At 46.0% G+C, this 17,544-nt stretch overlaps 1 protein-coding gene across 1 annotated transcript in view; it reads left to right on the top strand.

Annotated features, from left to right (window-relative positions):
• The window catches only part of SBNO1 (strawberry notch homolog 1), a 57,408-nt gene that overhangs the window by 13,283 nt on the left and 26,581 nt on the right, over positions 1-17,544 (top strand). The window contains exons 3-11 of the mRNA XM_049769186.1: positions 213-317; positions 2,783-3,092; positions 4,254-4,354; positions 5,696-5,792; positions 9,600-9,760; positions 11,714-11,847; positions 12,016-12,106; positions 15,577-15,738; positions 16,999-17,134. Of these exons, the coding sequence (XP_049625143.1) occupies positions 213-317; positions 2,783-3,092; positions 4,254-4,354; positions 5,696-5,792; positions 9,600-9,760; positions 11,714-11,847; positions 12,016-12,106; positions 15,577-15,738; positions 16,999-17,134 (1,297 nt within the window). The remainder of the gene's footprint in view (positions 1-212; positions 318-2,782; positions 3,093-4,253; positions 4,355-5,695; positions 5,793-9,599; positions 9,761-11,713; positions 11,848-12,015; positions 12,107-15,576; positions 15,739-16,998; positions 17,135-17,544) is intronic.

The raw sequence follows: 17,544 nt of genomic DNA, 5'->3' as shown, positions 1-17,544 counted from the left end.
ATGAAAGGCAAACGCCTTACCTCCATGCTATCTCTCCAGCCCCAGGAAAACAATTTTTAAGATCATGCTTGCAATTATTCCTTACTAAGTAGCTGTTATCAGTGATTTTGCCTTCAGTTTAACTTTCTTTTGTTGTGAGAAAATAGTTCTATCTTTTTTCTTGAAACAGTTCGTTGCCATCATTATTTTTTTCTCTTATGTTTTGTCTCAAGTCAGTACCACTTAGTACAATAGAACTAGGCTTGGAGACTGAAGCAGCAGTTCCTGTTAAACAAGAACCAGAGACGGTACCAACTTCAGCACTCTTAAATGTCAGGGTAAGTGTCACTTAACTTAGATTTGACATTGTCAATGAATTGGCTGAGGTTCAAGCTTACACCTTGCACGGGCAAGGCAAGTGTTCTGCTCTTGAGCTGCAGCCTTCGTTCTGAGGCTGGTCTTTATTTCTTTTTGGCCACACCCAATGGTGCTCAGGGGTTACTCCTGGCTCTGTGCCCAGAAATTACTTCTGGCAGGCTTAGAGGACCATATGGGATGCCAGGGATCCAACCCAGGTTGGCCACGTGCAAACCAAATGCCCTGTCTGCTGTGCTATCATCGTTCAGGCCCCTGAAACAGATATATTCTCCTGCCCCATTCTTTTTTTTTTTTTTTTTTTTTTTTTTTTTTTTGGGTCTCACCCGGCAGTGCTCAGGAGTTACTCCTGGCTCCATACTCAGAAATCGCTCCTGGCAAGCACAGGGGACCATATGGGACGCCGGGATTCGAACTGATAACCTTTTGCATGAGAGGCAAACGCCTTACCTCCATGCTATCTCTCCGGCCCCAGCCCTGCCCCATTCTTATTCCATTTCATCTGCTCTGTACACTTTTCACTCTTCTAGTTAACTTCATCAAAATAATGAACAATTCTTTTGTTCCGTCATTTTCAGTGGCATTGGGAGGATATGTTATGGGGGATGGTTCCCTCCCTATCTTATCTGTGTGAGGTCCGTCCCTTATTCGATCACTGGCACTGCTTGGCCCTCAGCACCTCCAGATAGGACAGGACCTTGATATTAATTCCCAACCACTCTTTTTTTTTTTTTTTTTTTGGTTTTTGGGCCACACCCGGTGACGCTCAGGGGTTACTCCTGGCTATGCGCTCAGAAGTCGCTCCTGGCTTGGGGGACCATATGGGACGCCGGGGGATCGAACCTCGGTCCGTCCTAGGCTAGCGCAGGCAAGGCAGGCACCTTACCTCCAGCGCCACTGCCCGGCCCCTCCCAACCACTCTTGAGCCCCAGCATTGAGCCATATTGTCCAGCTATCCCTGGAGTGGCCCCTCCCCATGCCCTCTAAGCCCCGCTTGAATGTTTTTCCTTCTCACTCCCCAGAAAAGCCCAATGACTTGGGCTTGAGAGATATAACCAAGAGGACGAGGGCCCATACTTCACATGCTCATGGCCTGGATTCAGTGCGGCTCTGCATGGTCTTCTGAGCACTCATATAGTCTCTAGAATACTTTCTTTCTCCATTGATTTTTTTTTTTTTTGGTTTTTGGGTCACACCCGGCAGCGCTAAGGGGTTACTCCTGGCTCTATGCTCAGAAATCGCCCCTGGCAGGGATTCGAACCACTGTCCTTAGTGTCTAAGGCAAACGCCCTACCACTTCGCTATCCGGCCTCTTTGATGAATTTTTTGAGGCCTCCTAGTATTGCTTAGGAGTCGTGGGTGCCAGTCCTGGTAATATTTAGTGATACTTTTTTTGTTTGTTTTGGTTTTTGGGTCACACCCAGCAGCGCTCAGGGGTTACTACTCCTGGCTCTACGCTCAGAAATTGCTCCTGGCAGGCACGGGGGACCATATGGGATGCGGGGATTCGAACCACCAACCATCTGCATGCAAGGCAAACGCCTTACCTCCATGCTATCTCTCCGGCCCCTGGAAATACTTTTATTCTTCTCTTCAGTTTCTTTTTTTGTTTTTTGTTTTTTGTTTTTTGTTTTTGTTTTTGGGCCACACCCGGCAGTGCTCAGGGGTTACTCCTGGCTGTCTGCTCAGAAATAGCTCCTGGCAGGCACGGGGGACCATATGGGACACCGGGATTTGAACCAACCACCTTAGGTCCTGAATCAGCCAGGAGTAACCCCTGAGCACCACCGGGTGTGACCCAAAAACCAAAAAAAAAAACAAAAAAAAGTGCATAGTCCTCGCCTTGAAGTGTTCTTATATTATTTGCTTTAGATGATCTATTTTGGTGTTTGCTGGCATCATTTGTTATATAAAAGATCATACTAGTAACACTTGGTGGGGATCAGGGCTTATTCCTGCACTCGGGGAATCCCTCCTAGCAGTATTCGGAATCATGGGATGCAGGGGATCGAAACTGGTTTGGCTACATGCCAGGCAAGTGCCCTTCCCACTGCTATATCTCTTCGGCCCATTTTCTTTCACAGTGAAGTTTCAACCTTATAGTTTATGGCCATCGTGTTTTATGAACAATGAAGAAACGGGGCCGGAGAGATAGCACAGCCTTGCAAGTGGCCAATCAAGGACGGATGGTGGTTCAAATCCTGGCATTCCATATGGTCCCCCTGTGCCTGCAAGGAGCGATTTTTGAACACAGAGCCAGGAGTAGCCCCTGAGCATCACTAAGTGTGACCCCCCCCCCCCCAAATGAAGAAGCGTCAGTGTTTTGTGGGAGAGAGAAGGATTTCAGACTGTGTATTGTTCATAGTACTTGGAATCAAAGAGGAAAATATTTCTCAGTGGTATGACATGTGTTTTTCTTTGCTAACAGCAGCCTCCATCTACTACAACTTTTGTGCTCAATCAGATAAATCAGCTTCCAACCTTGGGCTCTACCATTGTAATGACCAAAACCCCACCTGCGACAACAAATCGGCAAACCATCACTTTAACCAAGTTCATTCAGACCACAGCCAGCACACGGCCTTCCGTCTCCACACCAGCCATGCGGAATGCCATGACCTCGGCACCTTCCAAAGAACAGGTTCAGCTGAAGGACCTGCTGAAGAACAGCAGCCTGAATGAGCTCATGAAGCTCAAGCCCCCTGCCAACATTGCTCCGCCAGTGGCCACCGCAGCCAGTGAGTCTTTCTTGTTCACCAGTAGCACCCTGGCTGAAGAAATGTTAATGTGTGGTGATGGTGGTGGTGGTGGTGGTAGGGAAACAGACCTAGCAATGCTCAGGAATCACTCCTGGCAGGCTCAGGGGGCCCTATGGGATGCTGGGGATTGAACCCGGTCATTGAACTATTGCTCTGGCCTCAGCATATTTCAACACAGCATTGTTTCTTTATATAGACAGTTTTGGGGGCGTGGGCGGCACACTGCATTGCTAGACCCTGCAGGGGTTACTCTTGGCTCTATACTCAGAAATTATTCCTGACAGACTTAGGGTTCAGAACCATATTGAATGTTGGGGATCGAACCCAGGATGACCGCGTGCAAGGCAAATACCTTCCTTGCTGTGCTATTGCTCTGGACCCAGACAGATAGCTTTGAATATTTTCACCCTTTATCACAATTTAAGTTAGTGATAAACAGGTTGTTTTTTTGGTTTATAAAGGGGGAAACTTTATTGAAAATATTTTGTGGGTCCGGAGAGATAGCATGTAGGTAAGACATTTTTTTGCCTTGCATGCAGAAGGATGGTGGTTCAAATCCCGGCATCCCATATGGTCCCCTGAGCCTGCCAGAGGCGATTTCTGAGTGTAGAGCCAGGAGTAACCCCTGAGTGCTGCCGTGTGTGACCCAAAAACAAAAAAAAGAAAGAAAAGAAAAGAAAATATTGTGTGTGTTTGTTTTGTCACCTGGTGCCATTCAAGGGTTACTCCTGGCCAAGTTCAGGGGACCATATGGAATTCTGGCAATTGAACCTGGGTTGGTTGAGTGCAAGTACCATTTCTGGCTATTGTGCTTTTGTTCTGGCCCCACTGTATTGAAACGTTTTTTTTTTCCTTTTGGTGCCACACCCTGTGATTCTCAGGGGTTACTTCTGGCTATGCGCTCAGAAATTACTCCTGGCTTGGGAGACTGTATGGAATGCTGGGGTATTGAACTGCTGTCCATCCTAGGGTAGTGCATGCAAGGCAAACGCCCTACTGCTTGTGCCACTGCTGTGGTCCCTGAAATTTTTATTTTTATTTATTTAGTTTTGTATTTTAGGCCACACCTGGAAGTGGTCAGGTTAAAGTTGGGAATAGAGATAGAATTTGTTCTAAAATGTTCATTGACTTTCCCCTCAGCTGATGTAAGCAATGGTACAGTAAAAAAGGAGTCATCCAATAAAGAAGTAGCAAGAATATGGATAAACGACATGAAGATGAGGAGTTTTTCCCCAACCATGGTGAGTTTCAGAAGGCATTTCTCTATAGTTCTTCAACAAAGCACATTTGACTAGAAGTCTTCTAAACATGTCTCATTTGTGTGTGGAAGAAAGGTTGGGTTCCCTCTTACCTGAACTTCTGGTGGGGCACAATTCTCCAGGGTTACTCCGGGTGGTGCTCAGGAGATCCTCTGAGATGCTGAGGAGGGAACTCGGGTCAACCATGTGTAAGCCAAATGTACCTCCCACTGTCCCCCCTCTCCAGCCCTAGCTGCATAAACTGTTGGGAAACCAAAGGGAATCAAACATGGGTGCTTGCATCCGTAACATGTGTCTAGCATGTTTACTATCTCTGGCTCAGAGTCAGTGAGCTTTGTTAAGACTGATACCGGGCCCAGAGAGATAGCACAGCGGCGTTTGCCTTGCAAGCAGCTGATCCAGGACCTAAGGTAGTTGGTTTGAATCCCGGTGTCCCATATGGTCCCCCGTGCCTGCCAGGAGCTATTTCTGAGCAGACAGCCAGGAGTAACCCCTGAGCACCGCTGGGTGTAGCCAAAAAAAACCCAAAAAAACAGAAAAAAAAAAAAAAAGACTGACTGATACAAAAAAAAAAAAAAAAGAGAGAGAGACTGATATTTTTGTGTGTGCTTGTGCTATACTGGGTAGGAGGCATCGAAGCTTGAACCCAGGACTCCTTGTGCAAAGTTGTTCACTTCAGCCTTGTGACTTATTTCCTGAGCCCAATACTGATGTGGGAACTGTGATCAGACACAAGGGGAGAGCACTGTGGGCAGGGGGTTCTTCTGTAAAGAAACCTCAGGATGCATATTTAGTAGCGGATGTGTGGGTGTTACATAAACCTCAGGAAGCATGGCATTTGGTAATAGGTGTGTGTGTGTGTGTGTTCGTGTTCGTTCAATAAGTAAACCTCAGGAAGCATGTTATTTGGTTTGTGTGTGTGTTAGAGAAGGGGAAAGGGGAAGGGAGAGATGCGTTGAGTCCAGGTGTGTGTGCATTCAGTAAGTAAACCTCAGAAAGTGTGGGTGTCGGTATGATGTGGGTTGAGTCCAGGATTGAAGCCTGCAGCACAAGGTCGATCTTCTGTCCTATCTTCAACCTCCTGCTGGGGGTGATAATTAGGGACTGGATGGTAATGGTTTGTGGTTGTCACTAGAAAAGAAGCAAAAGTCATGAAGTGGGCCCCAGATTTCGATTTTTGGGAATATTTTTGTGAATATTAAAGTTCGGTATGTCACCTTTTCTTCAAGACTGAAGATGATGGTCTTTTCCTATAGAAGAGTTTGCTGTTAGTTTCTTGGGTTTCTAAGATCTACTGAGAAATGATATGCACTTTTGTTATAGAAAGTTCCTGTTGTGAAAGAAGATGATGAACCAGAAGAAGAAGATGAGGAAGAAATGGGGCATGCAGAAACCTACGCAGAGTATATGCCCATAAAATGTAGGTTTTTGGGATTTGTCAAATTTACGATCCTTTTGTTTTTGGTTTTCGGGCTACACCCATTTGATGATCAGGGGTTACTCCTGGCCAAGTGCTCAGAAATTGCCCCTGGCTTGGGGGGACCATATGGGACGCTGGGGGATAGAACCACGGTCCTTCCTTGGCTAGCGCTTGCAAGGCAGACACCTTACCTCTAGTGCCACCTCACCGGCCCCTAAATTCATGATACTTTTTTTTTTTTTTTAAATTCATGATACTTTTACTAGTTCCTGTTGGTAACTTTCCTGTACACACTGTTGTCTGTTATAACCTATCAGTGTTGGATATTTCAGGAGTCAACAATTTTTTTTGGGGGGGGGGCACACCCAGTGATGCTTGGGTTACTCCTGGCTATGCGCTGAGAAATTGCTCCGGGCTTGGGGAACCATATGGAATGCCAGAGGATTGAATCATGGTTCGCCCTAGGTTAGCACATGCAAGGCAACCGCCCTAACTCTTGCGCCACCACTCTGGCCCCAGGAGTCAACAGTTTTGAGCTTTGTCATAGCTCCCCCCTCCCCATGTCAGTTTTTTGTGCTGCATCTGGTTTATTGCTTGGCATTGAAACCAGTCCTGCCTGAAAAACATTTAATTTGTCCTCTTTGAGCTAACTCCAAGCCCTTTGTAATAGATTTTAGTTTTGTAATAGTTTTTTTGTTTGTTTGTTTTCTTGTTTTTGGGTCACGCCCAACCGTGCTCAGGGATTACTCCTAGCTCTGTGTTCAGAAATCCTGACTCCTGGTAGGCTTGGGCTCAGGGGACCTTTGGGATGCCAGGAATTGAACCCGATGTCCCAAATTGCCTGTCTGCTTGGCAATCACCCTACCGCTGTGCTATTGTTCCAGCCCTTGTAATAGGTTTTTGGTTTTTGGGCCACACCCGGCGGTGTTCAGGGGTTACTCCTGGCTGTCTGCTCAGAAATAGCTCCTGGCAGGCACGGGGGACCCTATGGGACACCAGGATTCGAACCAAGTACCTTTGGTCCTGGATCGGCTGCTTGCAAGGCAAACGCACACCATCTGTGTTTAGGAGTTACTCCTAACTCTACTCACAGTCACTCCTACCCTTGCTTTGGAGTCATGTGGGATGCTGGGGAATTGAATCTTATTGGCTGTGTGCAAGGCAAGTTCTCTACCCACTGTACTATCTGTCTGGCCCCTGTAATAAATTTTAATAATCTTCAAAATTATCTACATGAAAATTTCCCTGATGAGTTACTTATTTAGTGTCTGAGTTTTGGGCCAGACCTGCCAGTGTTTGGGGTTGTTGCTCTTGATGGGCCTTGAGAGACCTTTTCCCTCCAGGACTAATATCAGGATTTGTACGTGCAGAAGAGCATGAGTGCCAGTCCTTTGACCCATCTCTTTGTCTTTGTAAACCTGGAGATGGGGGGCCGGGCGGTGGCGCTGGAGGTAAGGTGCCTGCCTTGCCTGCGCTGCCTAGGACGGACCGCGGTTCGATCCCCCGGCGTCCCATATGGTCCCCCAAGAAGCCAGGAGCAATTTCTGAGCGCATAGCCAGGAGTAACCCCTGAGCGTCACAGGGTGTGGCCCAAAAACCAAAAAAAAAAAAAAAAAAAAACCTGGAGATGGGACTTTGGCTGTCACTTAATGAGAGTCCCCCCCCATAACATCTAAGTCCAGTTAGTGCTATGGATTTAATCCTTGGAACTGAAAAGTAACTAGAATTCATTCACAATTAAATGTAGATTACTGCTTGCCTTTTTTTTTTTTGGTGTTTGGTTTTTGGGTCACACCCGGCAGCGCTTAGGGTAACTCCTGGCTCTATGCTCAGAAATCGCTCCTGACAGACTCAGGGGACCATAGGGGATCCCGGGATTCAAACCACCGTCCTTCTGCATGCAAGGCAAACACTTTACCTTGATGCTATCTGGCCCCTACTGCTTGCTTTTTTATAAATTGTTTTATGGCTTATTTAATGTACAATATTGCTTTATCTATAGGACACCAGTTTTTGTTTTTGTTTTTATTTTGGGTCATACCCGGTGATGCTCAGGTGTTAGTCCTTGCTATGTACGCAGAAATCTCTCCTGGCTCGGGGACCATATGGGATGCCGGGGGAGAGGGGGGATCCAACTTCGGTCAGTTCTGGATCAGCTGAGTGTAAGGCGAGCGCTTACCGCTGTGCTATCACTCCAGCCCCATGTGAAACCAGTTTTCTGTAGCTTTTTTTAGACATTTGATGCCATTGGAAGTTAGAAAATATTTAATGTATTTAAGAATTTGCTAACCATCTAGATAGTGCAGGGTAAAACCGTTTTCCTTGCACAGTTCAGACTCTGGTTTGATACTTTGTATTGAACATGGTCGATATGGTCTGAGCATAGCTGAGTGTGACTTAACCACCCTTCCCATGCAAAACAAAACAAAACTTTTTAAAACTCTTCATGGTCTGGTGCCAGAGCAATAGCACAGCAGTAGGGGGTGTGCCTTGCATGCGGCCAACCTGGAATGGACCCAAGTTCAATCCAACAGCATCCCATATGGTCCCCGAACCTGCCAGGAGCAATTTCTGAGCACAGAGCCAGGTGTAACTCCTGAGTGCCATTGGGTATGGCCCTAATACAAAACAAACAAGCAAAAGAAATAAACTCTTCATGTTACACTTTTTTTTTTTTTTTTTGGTTTTTGGGTCACACCTGGCGGTGCTCAGGGGTTACTCCTGGCTATCTGCTTAGAAATAGCTCCTGGCAAGCACAGGGGACCATATGGGACGCTGGGATTCGAACCTTAGGTCCTGGATCGGCTGCTTGCAAGGCAAACACCACTGTGCTATCTCTCCGGCCTGGTGTTACATTTTTGAGTTAGTGCTTTTTAAAATTCATAGTCATGGGGCCAGAGCGGTGGCACAAGCAGTAGGGCTTGCCTTGCAAGCGCTAATCTAGGATGGACCTCGGTTTGATCCTCAGCATCTCATATGGTCCCCCAAGCCTGAAGCCATTTCTGAGCTTGTAGCCAGAGTACTGAGCGTCACTGGGTGTGCCCCCTCCCAAATCATAATCATGTCTAGAAAGTCTTGTTGTAAATTTTGATAGCCAAGGTTTTCTTCAAAAGATGTTTTACGATGGTAATATTGCAAATGTTTCACTGGTTGAAATGTATGATTGAGGGGCCAGAGAGAGAGCATGGAGGCAGTGCGTTTGCCTTGCATGCAGAAGGTTGGTGGTTTGAATCCTGGCATCCCACATGGTCCCTCGAGTCTGCCAGGAGCGATTTCTGAGCATTTTTTCTTCTTTTTTTCTTCCTTTTTTTGGTTTTTGGGCCACTCCTGGCGGTGCTCAGGGGTTACTCCTGGTTATCTGCTTAGAAATAGCTCCTGGCAGGCACGGAGGACGCCGGGATTCGAACCTACCACCTTGGGTCCTGGATTGGCTGCTTGCAAGGCAAACACTGCTGTGCTATCTCTCTGGCCCCAACAAATGAGCTTCTTTTTTTTTTTTTTTTTTTTTGGTTTTTGGGTCACACCTGGCAGTGCTCAGGGGTTATTCCTGGCTCCAGGCTCAGAAATTGCTCCTGGCAGGCACAGGGGACCATATGGGGCGCCGGGATTCGAACCGATGACCTCCTGCATGAAAGGCAAACGCCTTACCTCCATGCTATCTCTCCGGCCCCACAAATGAGCTTCTTAATATGGATTTTTTTTTTGGTTTTTGGACCAGTTAAAATTCATTTTTGCTGTTATGATAAATGATAATAAAATGAAATTATTAGAGTAATTAACCTCAAATATTTTAAAATTTCTTTTTAGTAAAAATTGGCCTACGCCACCCAGACGCTGTGGTGGAAACTAGTTCTTTATCTAGTGTCACACCTCCTGATGTTTGGTATAAAACATCTATTTCCGAAGAAACCATTGATAATGGCTGGTTATCAGCATTACAGCTTGAGGCAATTACGTATGCAGCCCAGGTAAGCAATATTTCATAACTACATAAAGATTTATCTTTGAATTTTAGTCTATATAATCATAAGGATACATCTTGCATGAGTAACTTGTAAATGTGGTTTTTAAGAGTTTATGTACTAGAAAATAAAAGGTTAATACAAATGTGGGGAGTGTATTTTTTTTTTTTTTTTTTGGTTTTTGGGTCATACCCGGAACGCTCAGGAGTTACTCCTGGCTATGCACTCAGAAGTCGCTACTGGCTTGGGGGACCATATGGGATGCCGGGGGATCGAACCGCGGTCCGTCCTAGGCTAGCGCTGGGCAAGGCAGACAGACACCTTACCTCTAGCGCCCCCGCGCCAATCCCAGGGAGTGGATTTTTAGTGAATGTGAATGCATCTTTTTTTTTTTTTTTGTATTCACTGAGAATTGCTTTTAAGATTTTAAAGTAGGGGCCGGCGAGATAGCATGGAGGTAAAGCGTTTGCCGTGCATGTAGAAGGATGGAGATTCGAATCCCGGCATCCCTTATGGTCCCTGAGCCTGCCAGGAGTGATTACTGAGTGTAGAGCCAGGAGTAACCCCTGAGCACTGCCGGGTGTGACCCCCCCCAAAAAATTGTTAAAGTAGTATGGGCCAGTGCAGTAGTGAAACCGGTAGGGTGTTTGACTTTCACATGACTGACCTGGGCTTGATACTCAGCATCCCATCTGGTTTCTTGAGTCCTCCAGGAGTAATTCCTGAGATTTTTCTGGGTGTGGCCTAAACCTAACATTTACGAAGTAGATCTTTTAACATGGCTACATTACTGGGCGCCTAACCTATAGGCATGCATATATAGATCACAAACATTTATACATCCAGATATGCTACAGCTATTTAATTAATTAAATAATTTATTGGTTTTGGGGCCACATCTGGTGATGCTCAAGGGTTACTCTTGGCTATGTGCTCAGAAATCGCCCCTGGCTTGGGGAACCATATGGGGCGCTAGGCGGATAGAACCACGGTCAGTCTTAGACTAGTGTGTACAACGCAGAAAGACATCTTATGCCCTGCGCCACTGCTTCAGCCCCATATTTTATTTTTTTGTAGTGCTGGCTTTCAACCCTGGCCTGACACATTTGAATCTTGTTTTTTTTGTTGTTGTTGTTTTTTCGGGCCACACCTGTTTGATGCTCAGGGGTTACTCCTGGCTAAGCGCTCAGAAATTGCCCCTGGCTTGGGGGGACCATATGGGACGCTGGGGGATCAAACCACGGTCTTTCCTTGGCTAGCGCTTGCAAGGCAGACACCTTACCTCTAGCGCCACCTCGCCGGCCCCTGAATCTTGTACTCTTAACTGGTCCAAAGTCTATTCACTGTTGTATGTCCCTCTAACCTCCATTCCCTACCCCTACTCTCTAGAAAGCTAGAAAATGTTTGAAAATCCACAGTATTGGCTACTTATTTAATAAGCAGTGATATTATTCTGTGTTGGGTATTTTTCCAACTTTTCCTTTGGATTTTAGTCTGTACCTGGCTGTGTTCAGGACTTATTCCTGGTCTGTGCTCCTTAATCAGATCTGTGTGGGCTTGGGGAAAACCTGGGATGGCTGTGTGCAAGGTTTGGATCTTCCCCCGTACTGGCTTTCCAGTCTTTGAGCCAGCTTTTCTGACAGTGTCAATTATACTCATTTTTATTTTGTTACTTTCGGGGCTTTTTACCCAGTGGTCTCCAGGGCTTACTCCTGGCCCCGTGTTCACTCCTGGCACTTCTTTGCCTCAACTAATGTGGTTTGATCTCCAGCTCACTGTCTAGTTCCCTAAATATCACCAGGAGTGATCCCAGAGTGTAGCGTCAAGTGTAAGCCCTTAGAACCACTGGGTTTGGCCCGAGATCAAAATCGGTCATATGTTGAAACTGTATTAGAGTGACTTGTCATAATACATAGAAGATATCTTGAAGTCATTTTGAAATTACCTTTTTTTTTAAAGCAACATGAAACTTTCCTGCCTAATGGAGATCGTGCTGGCTTCTTAATCGGAGATGGTGCAGGTGTAGGTAAAGGAAGGACCATAGCAGGAATCATCTACGAAAATTACTTGCTGAGTAGAAAAAGAGCGTTATGGTGAGTGCTTTGGGCGGGGTGTGGACATTTCCATCTATGAGTAAATTACTTCATTCTCTGGATATGAGTTTTAGTAGGTTTTGTTTGCTTTGTTTTCAGCTGTCAAAGCTTGGTATTAGTAAGATAATGGAGTAAGAATTTAATACGTGTTTTTCTTTTGCATGACAGGTTCAGTGTTTCCAATGATTTAAAATATGATGCTGAAAGAGATTTGAGGGATATTGGGGCGAAGAACATTTCGGTCCATTCATTAAATAAGGTATGAAAACTGGGATTCAGTTCTTCAGTAACTAGTAATTCATCTTCGGTGTGAATAATAGTTTTACTCTGTTGGATTGGTTTATTTATTTTTTGGGGTCACACCCCGCAGCGCTCAGGGGTCACTCCTGACTGTAGGCTCAGAAATTGCTCCTGGCAGGCTCGGGGACCATATGGGATGTTGGGATTTGAACCACTGTCCTGCGTGCAAGGCAAACACCTTACCTTCATGCTTTCTCTCTGGCCCCACTCTGTTGGATTGTTAATGATGATCTAATAAGGCATTTCGCAGGAAGCCTGGAGTGCTAGTTTACTGTTTGTGAATTACTACATTTAATACTTGGCCAAGTGGAGCATATCGTATCCAATAAAATAGAGTTGGTTTTTGCTGTGGAGTGTTTTCTCTGTTATTTTTGTTTGCAAAGTAACTTTTTTCTGGGTGAAATGCCTCTGACTGTCATGCTGGAGAGAAAGCAGGGATTGTGCACAAGAGCATGCCAGCCAGTATCTGTGTACAGAGGACTGGTTGAGGTTTTGTGTATCTGACCATCTGTCCTCATGGATTCAGAGTCAGCTGATTTATCAGCTTAGGTTTGTAACAGTTGTATCTGCATTGAACACAGAGACACTTTATTCTTGTCATTTATTTTCTAAACAATACAGTATAATTATATAGCATTATGTTGTCTTAGTTATTATAAGTAGTTTAGAGAAAATCCTTGAGGATCATGGATTTTGTTACAGTGTGGTGGTGGGGTCTGGAACAAATCCCCCAGGAAATTGGGATATCTAGAGAATCAGTGGATTTTTTTTGTATGTGTGTGTGTGGTTTTTGGGTCACACCCAGCAGTGCTCAGGGGTTATTCCTGGCTCCTGGCTCAGAAATTGCTCCTGGCAGGCACGGGGGGGGGGGGGGGGGGGACGGGACACGGACACGGTTCGGACGGACCATATGGGGCACCGGGATTCGAACCGATGACCTCCTGCATGAAAGGCAAAAAACGCCTTACCTCCATGCTATCTCTCCGGCCCCAAGTCAGTGGATTTTTATGTGCCTATGCCTGGTCAAAACAATTCTGTAAACGAGCTTCAGATGTGGTAGAGACTCAGGACTAATTCCTGAGAGAGAAAAGTGCCCATAAATATATCAGATACAGAGGGACAGAAAGATAGTACAGTGGGTAGGAAACTTGCCTTGCAAGTGGCCAACCCTGGTTCTATCCCTGGCATCCTATATGATCCTCTGAACACTGCTAGGTGTGGCCCCCAAAAAACGAAAGGTAGAAAATGCATAGGGCTGAAGTGATAATACAGTGGGTAGGGCACTTAACCATGGTTGCTGCTGACCTGGGTTCAATCTTGGTCACTCTGTAAAGTCCCCCAAACACTGTGTTGGAGTAATTCCTGAGTATTGAGGCCAGAGTAACCCTTGTGCATCACTTAGTGTGGTCCAAAAAGAAAATCCAAGCAAAAACTCCACATACCCTGAGCTGTGCTGTGCAGGGATCCTGGAAAGGAGCTGCAGTGCATCAAGGAAAGGTCTCAAGGTACTGGGATGGGCGGGGTATGTATGTACCCCCTCCTCATTTGCTCCCTCCTACCTTGTGGCCCTGTCCTCGCTACTCAAAGTGCCCACCCCCTCATGCCCCAAGCTGAATAAGATAATCCACTTAGGGGCCGGCGTGGTGGCACTAGAGGTAAGGTGTCTGCCTTGCCAGTGCTAGCCTAGGATGGACCACGGTTCGTTCGATCCCCTGGCATCCCATATGGTCCCCCAAGCCAGGAGTGACTTCTGAGCGCATAGCCGGGAGTAACCCCTGAGCAGCGTCACTGGGTGTGGCCCAAAAAAACAAAAACAAAAAAAGATAATCCACTTAGCAAATGGACTATCTCAGGTAGAAAGAAGAGATAGTAGCTCTGCAATCAGAATTTTGGAGTTAAAAATGAGGAGAGTGGGGCCGGTGAGATGGCACTAGAGGTAAGGTGTCTGCCTTGCAAGCTCTAGCCAAGGAAGGACCGTGGTTCCATTCACCAGCATCCGATATAATCCCCTCAAGTCAGGGGCAATTTCTGAGCGCTTAGCCAGGAGTAACCCCTGAGCATCAAATGGGTGTGGCCCCCCAAAAAAAAAAAACAAAACAAAAAAAAATGAGAGTGCACAGGTGAAGCTCCTTTAATTTTCTCATTGCTTGTCCTTTGGAAATAAGTCAGTGAAAGCCCTAAATTCAGAGTATTTCCTGCTCACCAAAGGCTTTGTGTGGGGATTTACTGGCAGATAAAGTCATGTGAATGACTATTAATATTACATGTAGAAATGTTTTTGAGGGGCCGGAGAGATAGCACAGTGGCGTTTGCCTTGCAAGCAGCAGATCCAGGACCTAAGGTGGTTGGTTTGAATCCCTGTGTCCCATATGGTCCCTGTGCCTGCCAGGAGCTATTCTGAGAAGATAAATCAGGAGTAACCCCTAAGCACCACCGGGTGTGGCCCAAAAACAAAAACAAACAAAAAAAGGGGCCGGGCGGTGGCACTAGAGGTAAGGTGCCTGCCTTGCCTGCGCTAGCCTTGGATGGACCAAGGTTCGATCCCCCGGTGTCCCATATGGTCCCCCAAGCCAGGAGCGAATTCTGAGCGCATAGCCAGGAGTAACCCCTGAGCGTCAACCGGGTGTGGCCCAAAAACAAACAAACAAAAAAAAAAGAAATGTTTTTGTAATATTGTAATTTAGGAAAGACACATTAACTGTTAGAACCTTTCTTTTTTTTTTTTTTTTTTTTGGTTTTTTGGGCCACACCCGGTGACGCTCAGGGGTTACTCCTGGCTATGCACTCAGAAGTCGCTCCTGGCTTGGGGGACCATATGGGATGCCGGGGGATCGAACCGCGGTCCGTCCTAGGCCAGCGCAGGCAAGGCAGGCACCTTACCTCCAGCGCCACCGCCCGGCCCCCTGTTAGAACCTTTCAATATTGCATGTAGAACACAATGAATACTGGTGTTTTCCACAGAGGACAGAGCCTGGTTTAGTGTTTTTCTTTGGAGATAAGACTTGAAATAGATCAAAACTTGATCTTTGGGGCCGGGTAGGTGGCGCTGGAGGTAAGGTGTCTGCCTTGCAAGCGCTAGCCAAGGAAGGACCATGGTTCGATCCCCCGGCGTCCCATATGGTCTCCCCAAGCCAGGGGCGATTTCTGAGCACATAGCCAGGAGTAACCCCTGAGCGTCAAACGGGTGTGGCCCAAAAAACCAAAAAAAAAAAAAAACAAAAACTTGATCTTTAATGAATTAATATTATACATGAGTCTGTGTATATGCAAATGTGTGTGTGTGAATACATACGTAGTTGGTGAATGATCTTCGGGGCCTCGACTTTCTAGAAGATTATCATAGTCTGGGTGTTTCTTGCCATGCGAGTGTGGGTAGGATAAATATTTTAGAGAGAAAAGCATATTAAACTTCCTTTTTTCTTTTTTTAGTTTAAATATGGAAAAATATCTTCAAAACACAATGGAAGTGTGAAAAAAGGTGTTATTTTTGCTACCTATTCTTCCCTGATTGGTGAAAGTCAGTCTGGTGGTAAATACAAAACTAGATTGAAACAACTGCTGCACTGGTGTGGCGATGACTTCGATGGAGTTGTATCCTTTGCAACAAATACTTGTTTATTTTTTGAAGACTCGGAAACTAAAGAAAGATAATGACCATTTGGAATAAAGGAGTCTGAGTAGTGCAGAAGTGGTTTTTCATTGTCTTTGTCACAGGAAGCTACTACCTTGGCTCCTGCTTTAGAGAAATATTAATATGTGGGTCAATGCTGAATAGTAGCTTCCTTTTAGAGAGTTATATTGCATCTTTATTTGTGTTTGCTTGTTTGTTTTTGGGTCACACCCGCCAGCACTCAAGGGTTTCTCCTGGTTGTATGCTTAGACATTGCTCCTGGCAGGCCCGGGGGACCATATGGGATGCCGGGATTTGAACCACCATCCTTCTGCGTGCAAGACAAATGCCTTACCTCCATACTATCTCTCTGGCTCCGCATATTGCATCTTTCTTTACATGGCAACGACTTGCAGTAGAGAATTTCTGTCTTTGAAATGATGGTTAAGTTGGCCATCCAGGGACCGAAGAGATAGCATGGAGGTAAGGCGTTTGGTGGTTCAAATCCTGGCATCCCATATGGTTCCCTGAGCCTGCCAGAAGCGATTTCTGAGTGTAGAGCCAGAAGGAACCCCTGAGCACTGCTTGATGTGATCCCCACCCCCACCCCCCAAAAATGTTGGCTACCCAGCATGCTTCTACTTAGAGTCTCTTCCAGGATTATCTGTGGCATGGGCAGTCCTTCTCACCCCCGGTCCTTTTCCCCATTTCTGTTCAGGGTGTATCTGGTGCTGGACAGAGACTCAGGTTAGGCACACTTGCCAGTGACTTGGTTCCATCCATAACACCATGTTTGGTTTTCCCGAATACTGCCCGGAGTCAGGAAGAGCCCTCGAACACCAGCAGGCATCACCCCAGAACAGACCATTTGTATGTATCTGATGTTAGGTTTAGATCACCTGTGGATGCCACTGAAGCCCAGGAATATAGCGGATGAAGTAGAGAAGTGTACTTAAGGCTTTATTTTGTATTTGTGTCTTAAAAGTGACTCCCAGGTGACTGTGATATGTCCTGTGTGGCAGCTGGGTATGTGCTTCAATCAGTGAACACTCTGCTTATTTGCAGCAGCATCCCACTGCAGGTTGTCATGAAAGTCACCATTAGACACTTCTGTAAGCTGACACCCGGCTATTAACTCTACCACCCAGGGGACCTTTCCTATGACATTGGAAGCCAACGCTTCTAAAAGAGTGGAGATACTGACTGCTGATGTGATGTGATCCTTGACTCATTGCTCACAGATAGTGTTTGATGAATGTCACAAAGCAAAAAATTTATGTCCTGTTGGTTCTTCAAAGCCAACCAAAACAGGCTTAGCAGTTTTGGAGCTTCAGAACAAATTGCCAAAAGCCCGAGTTGTTTATGCTAGTGCCACTGGTGAGTTACCAAGAGGGAAGGGTATTTGGTAAAGGCGGGTTAATTTAGGTGGTGGAAACTGGACTTTTGGTGGTGTGTCATGAGCAAGTACACGGAATCAAGTGTATTGAGGTAGATGGTCTGCTCTACAAACCATTGTTATTATATAAAACCTTCCTTTGTGGACTAGAGCTACCTATACAAGATGCTTGCCTTGTAGGAAGCGGGTCCAGGCCCTCTCCATTGCACTGCACATAGTTCCCCCAGGCACTGGCAGAAATGACCCATGAGCAATGAACCGGGAGTAAGCCCGGAGTCTGCCAGGGCAAATGAAGCCCAAAAGTCGAAAGTAAGTAATCCCAGAGAGATAGTACCGTGGGAATTGGACTTGGTGCCCGATAAAGACCCCAGCACCGCCTACGGTTTCTTTA

Source organism: Suncus etruscus, chromosome 2, assembly GCF_024139225.1.
Source record: "Suncus etruscus isolate mSunEtr1 chromosome 2, mSunEtr1.pri.cur, whole genome shotgun sequence".
Classification (NCBI taxonomy): domain Eukaryota; kingdom Metazoa; phylum Chordata; class Mammalia; order Eulipotyphla; family Soricidae; genus Suncus; species Suncus etruscus.
Note: the sequence above shows the minus strand (reverse complement) of the source record. Positions and strands in the feature narration are given on the sequence as shown.